At 38.3% G+C, this 14048-nt stretch overlaps 1 protein-coding gene and 1 pseudogene across 2 annotated transcripts; one reads left to right on the plus strand and one right to left on the minus strand.

The window, feature by feature from the left end:
* Nucleotides 1-353: 353 nt before the first annotated feature.
* Nucleotides 354-5652, plus strand: LOC132055908 (putative F-box protein At5g55150; annotated as a pseudogene).
* Nucleotides 5653-6003: 351 nt separating this feature from the next.
* Nucleotides 6004-12766, minus strand: LOC132058182 (probable pectate lyase P59). Of its 2 annotated transcripts, XM_059450735.1 has the most exons (4): nt 12464-12763; nt 6922-7573; nt 6601-6843; nt 6004-6479 (listed from the first exon to the last, which is right to left on the minus strand). In XM_059450735.1, exons 1-4 carry the CDS (start codon nt 12652-12654, stop codon nt 6258-6260), a joined length of 1308 nt encoding a protein of 435 aa, XP_059306718.1. In that variant the 5' UTR covers nt 12655-12763; the 3' UTR covers nt 6004-6257. The 2 variants fall into 2 exon arrangements, with proteins under 2 accessions (XP_059306718.1, XP_059306717.1); XM_059450734.1 differs by having other exon boundaries at nt 6601-7573; nt 12464-12766.
* Between the last annotated feature and the right edge of the window lie 1282 nt (nt 12767-14048).

Consider the following 14048-nt stretch of genomic DNA (forward strand, 5'->3'; position numbering starts at 1 on the left):
AGGAGATTACAATGTGGGGATTCAAACCCTCACCAATAAGGGGAAAGTTCAGGTAGCCAACTAACTGAGCTACTAGATCCCTACCGTTGTACTATTATTACCATTTATTAACTGCATGGCTTTCTCTCTGATTGAGGCAGCTTTAAGAAATAAGACTTAGTGTAAACAGCGGGTGACAGAATGCATCTTTAATTAATTTGAAAGCCAATGGTTACTGCTGTATCTAATCCAGTTTACATATTAACAAGTGATTTGGCCTCTAAGGCTTTTGCTCTTTAGAGCTGTCGAAATACCCCTCTGTATGTTTTAGGCTTTTAGGGCTTTTTCCTTTTTGTTCTGTAAAAATTTTTGCTGATCAGTTTGTTTTGCAATAACACAACGGTGTGTGCTGCTGGCACTATCCAAAAATCACTTTTACCTACAATTATTTAGCACGGCAAAAGTAATCACCGCTAATTTATTCTCTAAACGTAACTATTACAGGCAATTGAAATAAATTGGCACTAATGTTATAAATTGAAAGAAGACTACTGAATTATTTTGTTCTCCTCCAAATTGTTTTTCACTTCCCTCCCTCAGATGAAAAAGAGAAAATGTGCTGGCTTTTGCCTCAGACGCTCCATTCACCCATTCAATCTCCTCTTGCCATTCTGTGGAACCTATCCCCAAAGAGAATCAGGTTGCGCTATTGATCCTTCTCCTCTCATCTCTGATTATTTTACTATTCCATCTGTTTGCTCTTCTCGATCTACCTATCTTGTGTGTAACGATTTTTTTTTTTTTAATGATTATTGTTTAAGTTAACTTATCTGTGTAGACTTATATTTAATGTATATTTCATATTGTTGAAACTCTTTTCAGATTGAGGGATAAAATCGGGGAGAAAAATTCTGAGTGGTTGTGGTCCAAAGATTTCTGATTGATTTGATTGAACAGAGAAAGAAGTATAAAGCTTGTGACCTCGGTCCATTCTTATTCCTGTAGTTTTGTCTAATTAGCTAAATGTTTCAAAGAATTACTCCACTGTGCCTGGTAAGGTGTTTGGTATCATGTTCAGTATGGCATCTTACTCGAGTATTATGCGGCTTACATAATGCCACTCTTAGAACTGTTCTTTGTAGGCGTTAGTGTCAAACTGTCGAGGAAAATAACAGAATATAGTTGTGGACAATTAAACTTGTTCGAATAGTTGTTCAGACTTATCAATAAAGTTTGAACTGTACAAATTTGTCCAAGGACGAGAAGACTTGATAGACCAGTTACTTGGCTTGCGCTGATAGCATGTTAGAATCTATTTACATTTCGGATGAAGTTCTTTTTAGATTATAAATCATTATCATACCTCTGATGTGATTCTGTGGTGTTTGTGTCTGACTGCAGTCGTTGTTTGTTCTAGCAATATGTAATGGTCTCTGTTGATAGTGAAGTTCGGTGGATTGATTTGATCGGCAACCAATTGATTGAGGTATGTTGATTTTATGTTAAAGTAGTAGAGACTTTGTACTACTTTAAGCATATTAATTTTGATATAGTAGAGGTGAAAGCTGTTAAAAGATGAAGGAGCGAATGGGGAGAGGAAAATTTCTGATGAGAAGAATTGACAAGTCGACAAGTAGGCAGGTGACGCTTTCGAAGAGAAAGAAGCGGATTACTGAAGAAAGCCAAAGAACTAGCAGTCCACTGTGATGCTGAAGTTGGATTTATCATCTTTTTCTAGTACTAGCAGACTCTATGAGTTCGCGAGTTCAAGGTAGCTTCCTAAACAAAAGGAATATGGCTTTTCTTCTCTAATTTCATATTTAAAACTTGTGTTTAGTCCGATGGTGTATATGTATTTTATGAGGTGCTAACAGATTAATCAATATAACATTATGCTTGTTTGGAAAACCTTTATTTTTTAAGAATTTCATTGAATTAGTATAGTATCTTAATTATGACACTTCCTCGTTTAGTTTCACGTATAGTATCATATATGTGAAATTAAGGAATCGTTTTCTTCTGCATAGTGAAAATGTAGCGGAATTCACATGGCAGACCATTCTTTATAATAAACAATAAGGTCCTTCATAGTTTTTCTCCCTTCCTTTACCTCATATTCTTTATTTATGGACAGACACTACTTGACATAAGCACATGCTGCATGATGCCCCTTGTCCCTGGTCTCCTCTTAGAGTCCTTAGAATCGCAGAAAACACATTGCCTTTTTCTACTGTCCATTATTTTCCTACATGTGAATATGCACATATATATCACTTAACAGTTATTTTAGAATGTGGTGATTGGGGAAGAAGGAAAGGATACTTCAGGTTCAAGAACATGCGGTTTGAACATAAAGACTTCACTGACTTGATCAAGAACTGGTGGGATTCATACGCTGTTGTAGGGGAACCTGATGTGATCCTTGCGAAAAAACTGGTTTTGCTGAAAGAAGACCTGAAAAAGAGGAACAGGGAGGTGTATGGAAAGTTGGAAAGAAAAAAATAAAAATAAAGCATTGGCTAGATTGGAGGAGCTAGGTCATAACAAAAGGAATTTCTCCTGAACGCCAAGCAGAATTTGAGGCGGAAAGGGCCCAGAAGGAACCGGAAGATGTGGCAAAGGCCAAAGAAATCTCTTGGATACAGCAATCTAGATGCTTGTGGACTGAACATGGAGAAAAAAACACTAAATTATTTCATAAACAGGCCAATGCTCACAAAAGATTTAATAGCATTGATAAATTAGTTATTGGAGAATATTTAGTGGAGGGTGAGTAGATCATTGAAGTCTATATCTTGGACTTAAATAAAAATCTGTTTAGTGAATCTGAATATTGGAGGCCCAACTGGGAGGATGATAGTGTTAAGTGGCTGTGAAATGAAGAAAAGGAAGGGATAGAAAGGCCTTTCGCTATGGAGGAACTAGAAGAGGTTATAAAATCTTCCAAAGGTGAAAAGGCCCCTGGACCTGATGGTTTCAACCTGTCTTTCTTTCAGAAATGTTGGAGTATTGTTAAACTGGATATTTTGAGAGCAGTGGATGCTTTCTACAAGAAGGGATCTTTTGTCAAAGGCGTGAACTCCACATTCATTGCTCTAATCCCTAAAAAGAAAGGAGCAGTGGAGGTTAAAGGCTTCAGACCTATTAGCCTTCTGGGGAGTGTGTCCAAAATCATATCCAAACTACTAGCAGAAAGACTTAAGAAAGTTATCAGTAATTTTTTTTTTTTGGTTAAGAGTTATCAGTAATTTGATTTCTCCTAATCAGAATGCTTTTTATCAAAGGAAGGCAAATTACTGAGTGTATCTTTTTATATTTAGTAAGTTGACAATTTAAACATGACAAGTTTAAAAATCACAAGATTCAAAGGACGTTTTAATACATTAAACACATCTTTAATTTAGAATCACAAGATTTAAAAATCTCTTTTTATTTTTTAAATTTTGTATCCAGTCAAACTAAGACAGTTGAATTAGGACCGAGGGAGTAATAACTATTGATCTTAATAGTGATGATTACAGGGAACTTTCACACCATGAATCTCTTGATGACGAGTGCATACGCTGTGGAATTGAATATTCTTTACTTTTAGTTAGAGAAACAGATGCTTGATTATTCATGAAAGGTCATTCAATATTAAAAAAATAAGGAACAAATGTTTCAATCCGAAAATATGTAGAATATGAAATTGATCAAAGAAATTAAAGTTCTTGAGATATGTGACAGTGTCAAATCGTCTAATTTATGTTATAATATTCTTAATTTCTTAGTTTTCACTAGGATTTACATTTTTGTTATTTTAATAGTCGGATATTAGAAAAGACGTTTGTAAGCTTAATGAGGTTATTCATGGCGCGGGCAAATTATCTAGGTTTTTTTTTTTTTTTCAATTACCTAGTTTTTAATAATCATGATAACTTCTAAAAAAAAAAAAAATAGACAGGAAGGAGCATTAGTCTGAAATTATTTTGGGAAAGAGTTATAGGATAAGGAAAGGTGTCAGCCTGTCGGCAAATTGGATTCCTAGTACTCTATGAAGTTTGGCTTCTGTCCTCAGAATCCAACCATAACAGGGATCTCTCTCAAGTACGGTATGTATACGGTTGGCCAGGACTTGTACCTCTCAACTTGAGAAGATTCCCTTGAGACCAAGATCATAAAGCAATTAAGCACAAGGATGTCGAATTGGTCGGAGCTTCAGTATGATCTGCTGGTTCTAATAGGTACACATATAAATTTGATTGAGGACTATCTAAATTATGCGGCTGTCTGCAAATCTTGGCGATGTGCCGCCACCAAGGACAATTTCAGCAGCGACCTGCCTAGAATTCCTTGGCTAATGTTAGCAGAGGAAGAGGATAACAAGGATGATGGCAATTCATGTAGAAAATTCTTCAGCCTCTACAACGGCATGATTTTGAAGAAGAGGATTCCGAAAGCCAGCGGAAAAAGGTGTATGGAGTCTATGGGATGTCTTATCACAGTAGGACAAGATGAGAGTGCCAGTCTGCTACATCCCTTCTCCGGTGTTCAAATCGAATTGCCCCATCCAAATACCACCGAGGATTATGAACGCCACCGGATAGGCGAACCATGGGCTTTTTTTCACAAGGCCGTTTTATCAGCCAATCCTTCTCATACATCAGAATAAGTTCTCATGGTCATTGAGGGAAATATGAAATTCGTCAGTTTTTGGAGGCCAGGAGACTTGAGATGGACCAGGATTAACTACAGAAATTATTATCTTATACATCGTGATATAATTTATTGTACTGGAAAATTTTATGCAGTTGATTGGAATGGCGTCGTGCTAGTCTATGATGTTACCAATTCTAGTCCCACTCAAATATTAGCAGATCTACCAGAGCGTCACGAGGGAGCAGAGTTACCAGAGCATCACGAGGGAGACGAGTACTATATCCTAGAATCAATGGGATCATTATTTGTAGTTGTGCGATACGGAGTAAAATTTAGGCCCATCAAAGGAGACAACGACAGGATTCCGCTAACACCAATGACACCAATGTTTGATGGTGAAGAAACTTATGGGACAACAAGTTTTGGAGTTTTTGAGGTCCATTTAGCTGCTGGAAAATTGAATGAAACCAAGGAATTAGGGGACAGAGCTCTTTTTTTGGGTGCTAATACATCTCTCTCAGTCCAAGCTTCTCAATTTCCTGGAGTCAAGCCCAATCATATTTATTATACGGATGATTATTGGGAATCATATCTCTACTATGTAGAAGGTGGCGGCTTGGATATGGGTGTTTTTAACTTAGCAAATAGCAGCTTCGAGCCTCACTACAACGGTGTTTCCCTCAGCCGTTTTTGTCCACCAATTTGGGTCACTCCAACCCTGTATTGATCCATACTGCTTTCATTTTATATTATGTATTTGGAGAATGTTTCTTAATTTATTTTACGCTTAACCCTTTTCCTTGTTGAGCTCCATAAGGTATCTGTTTAGATTTATAATAAGTATGGGATTGAAATTGAGTTGAATGAATCTTAATTAATTTGAGCTCCATGAGGCATCTGTTTGGATTTATAGTAAGTACGGAATTGAAATTGAGTTGTAATTGGTTAGCGATAAGAAGAGATGAAGGGCGAGAGGGTTGAAGCAGTTTTTGGTTGCCTCATAATAAACATCGCACAAGGATATATATTTGCCAAGTCATCTGGTGTTCATGCTGTATTGTCTATCCTAATTTATGTATGGAGTTTTTGGCTGCCTCATAATAAACATCGCACAAGGATATATATGCCAAGTCATCTGGTGTTCATGCTCTAACGGTGTTTCCCTCAGTCGTGTTTGTCCGCTAATTTGGGTCACTCAAACCCTGGATTGATCCGTATTGCTTTCATTTTATATTATGTATTTGGAGAATGTTTCATTATTTATTTTACGCTTAACCCTTTTCCTTGTTGAGCTCCAGGAGGTATCTGTTTAGATTTATAGTAAGAACGGAATTGAAATTGAATTGAATGCATCTTTAATTAATTTGAAAGCCAATGGTCTGACTGTTTTATCTGATACAATCATCAACGCAACTAGGAATTTCATATTTATTTGATTTTTTCACTACTACATACGTGAGAAAACAAAATTTGCTGAAGAACTTACAAAAGCCAATTTACAATACTCACACTCATTCTCCCCAGTCCAACTACCAGCTAGGTAAATAAGAGGAGACAGGGAGCAGATCAATAACTCTATACACTTTATAGGTACTATTTGTATTGAAAACGCCTTATTTATTGCTGAAACTGAAAATGCTTTAACAAGGCTTCCCCTCAATGCAGTTGAGAGAGCCTGAAAATCGTGTCAAGCTGCTCACGAATGATCCTGGCTTGGAGTTGATCATATCAGGACCTTTCAAGAATGCATGTTTTGGATTTCCGGATTCTACAAAGAACGCCCCGTTCATCATAAGATCTCCTTGTGATTTCCACACCCAATTCTTCCACACGCTTTCGGGTGCATAATCCCTTTTCGTCACCTACACATGAGAGAGAGGGGGGGGGGGGAGGGGAGGGGGGGTCACTCTTCTATTAGACGTGGTTCCAATGTGCTATTTTGGAGGGTTGGTGAGAGAAAAATTAATGGTTTTTCGTGTTTACCTCTTTGGCGTTAGCATTAGGAGGAGCGATGAAACGATTTCCCTGGCTAAGGATGGTGGGATGCATGCTTCCTCCGATGGCATACATTAGCCAATGTGTGTAATCGTTGTTGACAGCATGAACAAATCCCCATCTCACTCTGGGCATCCTCTGCCTCAACCCTTGCCCAAAATGATTGAAAGCAAGTGTTATTTGCATAATAGAGTCCCCTGAAGAGCTATCACTTGCACCAAACAACATGACCTGCAAAAATTGAAGCACAAAAATTGAACTTTTTGTCTCAATCGGGAATTTAAGACTTGGAATTTGGAGATAATTTACTTCATTATGTTTAGTGAAATGGCAATTGGAAATGGTAATGGCAGTAGAAGCCTCAACAGCATCAATGAGACCATCCTGACAATTGGACATGGAAACGTGGTCGACCCAAACATTTGTGGATCCAAAGATTGAAATACCATCGCCATCACTTTTCGATCGATAACCATAATGCTTGACGGAGTCTCTAATTAAGCCACCACTACCAGCCTTAACATCATGAATGTGAAGGTTACTAATAATCACATTGTGTATGAACTGTAACATAAGTCCACCACCATGAGCAATATGAACTTGCCTTCCTCGGGCGTCAATCGTCTTGTTGCTAGTCATAATAAGTTCCTCGCTAAGCCTAATCACCATGTTCTTGGCAAATATAATCCAAAGTGGCTCCGGCTGGATGACAGCGTGGCGCAATGTGCCCGGCTTAGGATTAACTAAGTCTTTGTCCGAATTGTCCTTTACTACGTAGATTTTTCCGCCTTTCCCACCCGTTGTCTTGCGGCCAAAGCCGAGGACACAATCGGTTAGTTTCATTCGGTTTCGAGCCCAGTTTGGGTCACACCTCCAGCATTGGTCTATCGGATTAGTAGCCATGCATTTACCGCTGTACCTGTGCAGGTCCCTTCTTCTGCTATTGCTACCTCGTATAGCCCTTCGGATTCAGAAGCAGATTCAAAATTTAGAGTAGTAAATTCAGAATTATGTACGTAATTTATCATATATAATACTGGACACTTCCTATTTGAATGATATATGTTGATCATTTAAGTTTTTATTTATTATTCGCAAAACTGGAATTTTCTTGTTGAATTAAAAAAATGTCGCGTTCAACTTGCGCGCTTAATTTCCCTACTCTGCTCCAAATAGAAAAGTGAAAAGAGCGATAAGAAAATGGAAGTCCATCCGTCATTATTTTTAGGGAAGAAAACACTTCCTTGTTTTCAAGAAAAACACTTCCTTGTTTTAAGGAAGAAAACATCTTCCTTGTATTTGGCAAATTGTCAAGTGCTTGCTTGAGTCACCAATGACATCAATAGGTTCATCTCACACCTATAAATAGGAAGCTTTCTCATTTGCTAAACACACCAAAATAGACAACACATCCCAAAGAGAAAAATCTAAGAGAAATACTCTTAGTGAAAGGCCTAAGTAAGAGAAGGTCTTTGAGAGAATTTTGTGTGGTAAAATTCTTGAGTGTCATTGGGATTGTGGTTGTGAGGTTGAGTGTTATAAACACTTGTAATATTTCTTCTTTAATAAGATACCGTAGCTCTCATTGGTGGTGAACCACTATAACCTGTTATTTATTCTTCGCTTACATCACGGCGTAAGTAGGTTATCTAAGGAGATTGGTATTTAAGTGGTCCAAATTTTCCCGGGAATCCTTCGCTTACAAAATTTTTATTTTAAATCCTAACAAGCCGGTATCGTAGCAACAAAGTTGTGTTGTGATTTAGAAACGATGGGAGGCGAAGATGGTACGACGCGCGGCATCGGTAAATTCGATGGTATTTTGCGTTACGGAGAATGCAAATTGAAATTTATATGGCGAAAAACTTCATGAACCTGCGAGGTCCAAAACCGAGGAGGAGATGAAGCAAGCAGTTGGGATCTCCTCGACGGACAAGTTAGTCTCGCGCGCTTAACGTTCTCCCGTAAAGGAAAAGACCACCGCGGCAGATCGATATGTATGAGAAACCTTCGGCAAATAATAAGGTATTTCTCGTGAAGAAACTATTTCATCTAAAGATGATGGAAAATGCTCTCGTATTCTTTATAAATGAATTCAATACCGTTGTAAATCAATTGTCATCGGTAAAAATTGATTTTGATGATGAAGTGCTCTAATTTTGTTGGCATCACAAATAGGCGGGATTAGTAATTACGTCGGCGGTAACAAACTAAAGTTCAACGATGTTAGGATCGTATCCTTATAGCCCGCGGAAGATCGACGAGTTATAATGTTGAAAACGAGAAGAAGCGAAATTTATTTAAACTACAACCGAAATAGGGGCGGATCGAAGTCAACAATCCGCCTACGAACACATGATGTTGGATTCACTTCAAGAAAAACTGGGCTAGGAGGAAAGAAGTGGGGGGCGGAATCAACGCCCCCATCAAGGCGATGCGTTGTTGCTTCCTCGGTTGACACGCTCTTGGGTGCTTGACTCGAGCGTCCTTTTCATACCACCCCACATCATGATATAATGACAAACTACGTGGGCGGGAATCTCGCAAAGTTTATTTAGCCGATGGAGGGCCGCTAGACGTCGTTGGCACGGGAGACATTAATTTGAAGATGTCAAATGGATCTCGTGGAAGATTACAAAAGTTAGACATGTTCCAAAGGGCGATGCGAAACCCGATCTCGGTAGGTCGGCTTGATGATGAGGGATATGATCTCAATTTTGGTAATGGGTCTTGGAAGGTGGCGAAAGGTGCTATGGTAGTTGGCGGAGGAAAAGATTGGCACTTTCTACTGGATATTGATCTTTGTCGGGGACATATCAGTAAAGGGGATGAAGTTGGTGACAAATGGCTTTTTTTGGACCTTCTTTTTTTTCTCAAATTTTTGGTGCACACGGACGTGTGGGGACCTACCATCGGAGGATCACACTACTACGCGACCTTCATGATTCAACCGGGAAGGTGTGGGTTTATTTTATGAAAAATAAATCCGATGTGTTTAGTGTATTCAAAAGACGGAAAGCCATGGTCGAGAATGAAACAAACCTCGAGTTGAAGTGTTTGAGGTCCGACAACTACGAGAATACATTGATGGTGATTTCGAAACGGTATTGTGCCGATAATGGAATCAAATGATGAAGACTATTCCCCGGAACGCCGCAACAAAGCTGAACCGAACGTTGAACGATGCTCGAGTAAGAATACACTCGGGGCCCAAGACGTGCAGGCGATGCGGCACTTCTTAATTAACCGAGACCGTCGGTTCCACTTGGATTTGAGAATTCGGAAAATGCAGGTGGCGAAAAGGTAAATCTTTCATTTACGAAAGTGTTCGCAATCATATGTTCATAATGATGATTTGCAAGTTCAAAGAAGTGTTACTTTATTGGCTATGGTGAGAATGGGGATGAACAAAATCGGAAATCATCTAAGGACTTGATTGGTTGCACGACGGAAATAGTCGATTTGAGGGACTTTTCCGAGCACACGGGGGAAGTCGTAAGTGTGGTCGACGGACGCCCCGATCACGGAAGCTGGCTAGATCGTCCGGGATCGGGGAAGCCGATTCACGGTACTTTCCCGTCCGCAACGTTACTCGGTAGGGGGGTGAGCGGAATGTTATGAAGAAAGCAATGTCGATGAATCGACTAAGTGGGAGCAGTGATGAAAGATGAGATGGACTCACATTGTCGGCGAATCATACATGGGAATTAGCGGTGCCCGAAAGGATAAGAGGGCATTGCAAAACAAATGGGTTTATCGGATAAAGGAAGAACCCGATGGAAGAAGGCATTATAAAGCAAGTTTTTTCGACGAAAGAGGGCATCAAACGCTCACAAGAATATGTGAGGAAAGTTATCAAAAAGTTCAACATGCGTGATGCCAAGCCCGTCAGACTTTCGGTTGTCAAAATGTTTGAGAAGAGCGGATGGACAAGATACCATTGCACGTACGATTAGGAGTTGTCGTTTATGAAAGTCCGAAAAGAACGGCTTAGGGTCGATATCGAAGGTAGCTCGAGTTCGATCGAAACGAGTTCAAGGTTATGTTAATGCGACAACGGTGGTGATGTTGACAAGCGTGTTCGGCTTCGGTTAGCTGCACGAAGTATGAAAAAATCAAAGTGTGAAGACAAATTAAAATTAGTCTTCAAGTGGGAGATTTGTTGGTCCGTGCAAGAAAACACTAATTGTTTTAAGGAAAAAACATCTTCCTGAAATTGTCGAGTCTTGAAGATCGCGAGACATCGATAGGTTCATCTCACACCTATATAAATAGGAAGCTTTCTCATTCTAAACACACCAAAATAGAGAAGACAACACATCCCAAAGAGAGAAAAATCTAAGAGAAATACTCTTTAGTGAAAGGCCTAAGTAAGAGAAGGTCTTTGAGAGAATTTTGTGTGGTAAAATTCTTGAGTGTCATTGGGATTGTGGTTGTGAGGTTGAGTGTTGTAAACAACTTGTAATATTTCTTCTTTAATAAGATGCGCGAGCGACGACGTGGACGTAGCTCTCCTCCATATAAATACGCGTGTGTTATTTATTCTTCGCTTCGTCACGGCGTAAGTAGGTTCTGTCTAGGAGATTGGTATTTAAGTGGTCCGGTCCCTCGATCTTTCTGGGGAATGCCCAAAAGTCGGATTTGGGATTTTAAATCCTAACAGGAACTTGTGTCTAACTCAATCTAATAGCTAACTCAAGAGGTTAGGATTGCCCAAGATCGTATAAAGAGATAAATTACCAACCCGCCTAGCGATGTGGATTGCTATCCCCCCCCCCCCTTTTTCCCCGGCCCATGAGAACTAGAGCGTGTACAAGATAATATCGACTGATCGGGTTAAACAAAATTGAATGGGTAAGATCCAGATACCATGATAATAAAAATGGATATTGATCTTAACTCTTTTTTTTTTTTTTGTTACAATTGATCTTAACTCAATCTTAAAAGCATTTGTAACCCTATCAACCACGAAGTACGCAAAAGTGAAAATAAGCTAAAATGACGATTATAAGACATTTACAGTTGATGTTAATGCTGCTGAAAATTCTGGGCAACATGTTTTGCAAGTTGAAAACGAGAATGGAACTAGAAATTGGACACTGGTTGCACACAAAAATTCAGGGGGAAGTCGTATTGTTTGCTCGGCTAGTCAAAGTAATTCTCCAAGTCGGGGAAAGGGTGCGACGGGAAATGTTCAGTTGTGCGTCGATCCTAATTTAATTCTACCAACTCAAAATGTTTTTGAACCATTGTCCGTTACTGAAAAATTTCAACTGGAGCATTGTGTGGAGAAAAATAATACTTCTGTGCAAGCTAATTTTACAAATGATTTGATTGTTTCGGAGGAAAAACCAGGGGAAACGAGCCCTCCTAGGTGGGCAGATTCAGTTGAGGAAGAGTAGCATATTACTTCTCCTCCTAGGAGTAAGTTAAGTCCTCAATCACCCGTATTTGTGCCTTCAAGTAAGGCAAATCCATCTATGACAATGAGAGATACATTGAATGCAATTGATAACTCTGAAAAGAGCTTGTCCATTACCACCAAGGATATGAGGTTTGCTTTTATTGATTAATAAAATTTAGCCCTAAGAACCCCGTCTAGTGGATTGATTTTTTTTTTTTATTTTTTTTTTTAAAAAAGACATTTACAAGGCCTATTTTCGGCTGGCCATGACCAGAACTCTTAGATTAGGGGCAAGACGAACTTCTTCTACACCAAATTCACGAAAATAATCATATGAGAGATCGCTTATGAAGAGTTACTCAGCTAGACGATTTTTCACGCGGAATGAATTATGAAAATATTATGGCAGAGAAAAAAGTTAAAATAAAGAAATGGGAGGGAACTTACTTGTCAACCTGGTTGTTAAGATCGTCAGCTACAATCTTAGGATTAGGATGATAGGCATGGCGAGCGGCTTTCTTTGCTTGTTGGGCTCGCTTCCGCCATATCTCATCATACTCCCCAATGTGTGCCTCAATTCTAACAACTAGAACAACCAAAAGAAAGAATAAAAACAAATTATGCTTTGCGAATCCCATTTTTGTTAATCACACGTAAAAATTGTGTTTCCCTTAATTATTTCTATCTAATTTTCTTGTTTTCGCTTCCTTTAATCTAAAAGGTGGATGATTTGTTATAGAAATGGACAGAGTTCAGCTTAATATCCTCAATAGTTATGAGGCAAGAGCAGAGGAAGTAAATTAAGAAGTTGAGAGGGAAAAGTGGAGAACCACTTTCACTCTAACGGTCAACAGTTAGTCTATCTGTTTTAATTTCTCCGATAATATATCGCCACTAAATTTTTTGACGACGGATTTCCTTTCAACGTGTGGAAGAAAAGATATTACTAGTACTATTACTATCTTTTTCCATCCCTTTCACAGAGTGCACTAGCGTTAATAAAAATTCCACGAGAGAAACTATCAATTTCTGAACTCTTTTGTCTGTGATTCCGTACAATTCAACAGCATTTGCATTCAAGAGACAAAAAGGCTTAGCATTTAGCCAGCCTCCTCGAATTTTATTTGAGCCTTGTCCTACGGGTCATTGGAGAGTCAAAGTGGAGTGGACTACTTAATCATATAATTGATGTGTTTTGTACAATTTCTTCTTGATCATCATCATCATAGAAATTGTGAACATGATAAATAGAAAAATCAAATTATGTTAGAAAAAATAACTAATACTATAAAATACCGTAAAAGTACAAGAGACTTAATCATATGATTCTCCTCCAATTCATTACTCAAAGTCCAAGAATAAGCAGCAGCTCATTTCTTCTAGTTACTTTTGCATACGTTAAAAGTTGGTACGTTGTTGTCAATTTTTTTATTTGTTTGTAGTATCTTGCTCCTTTAATTTCTTCCCCTTTTACCCAAACTAAGAGTACCAGTGTTAAAATAGTACATACATTAATACATATAATGAGTTGTTATTAAAAAAAAAAAAATCAAAATAGCACTTTAAGTTTCTTCAACAAAAATCAAACTGGAAAAATATGAATTACAGATACTACCAACATTTTCATAGTTAATTAGACCACAAATAGGAACATTGTGTGAAATTAGGAAAACGAGCAAAGAAACAAATTTTCCACGATTTTGAGTATTTGGACCATTTGGTGATCAAGCTTAGAGGTATATATAGTTTTATAAAGCATGTATATGTATTTTATCGGCTTGATTCGATTTTTTTATGATTTAAAATGAAACCAAATATAATCAATTTTTTAAAACTCAACATCAAATTTTAAAAAATTATTAGCTTTTCAAGTGACTCGAGATCATTTGGTTCGGATTTGGATCCCCTCCAATCTGTCCAGTTCCTCCAGTTCTACCCTAGATGAGATACACGTGTCCCATTTACTATCTGATGGACCAAATTCATTTTGTTAACTAAATGATATTAACTATGGCTACCCAACAGTTCTCTC

The sequence above is a fragment of the Lycium ferocissimum genome, chromosome 5 (genome assembly GCF_029784015.1).
Source record: "Lycium ferocissimum isolate CSIRO_LF1 chromosome 5, AGI_CSIRO_Lferr_CH_V1, whole genome shotgun sequence".
Classification (NCBI taxonomy): domain Eukaryota; kingdom Viridiplantae; phylum Streptophyta; class Magnoliopsida; order Solanales; family Solanaceae; genus Lycium; species Lycium ferocissimum.

What these genes read in the sequence shown, in the direction of transcription:
- LOC132058182 (XM_059450734.1), bottom strand. Translation starts at nt 12,654, where the DNA reads ATGGGATTCGCAAAGCATAATTTGTTTTTATTCTTTCTTTTGGTTGTT. An exon ending in CTTAACAACCAGGTTGACAA is followed by an intron (nt 7,574 to 12,463) that starts GTAAGTTCCCTC and finishes CTGAATCCGAAG; the next exon opens with GGCTATACGAGGTAGCAATA. An exon ending in CTAATGCTAACGCCAAAGAG is followed by an intron (nt 6,480 to 6,600) that starts GTAAACACGAAA and finishes TCTCATGTGTAG; the next exon opens with GTGACGAAAAGGGATTATGC.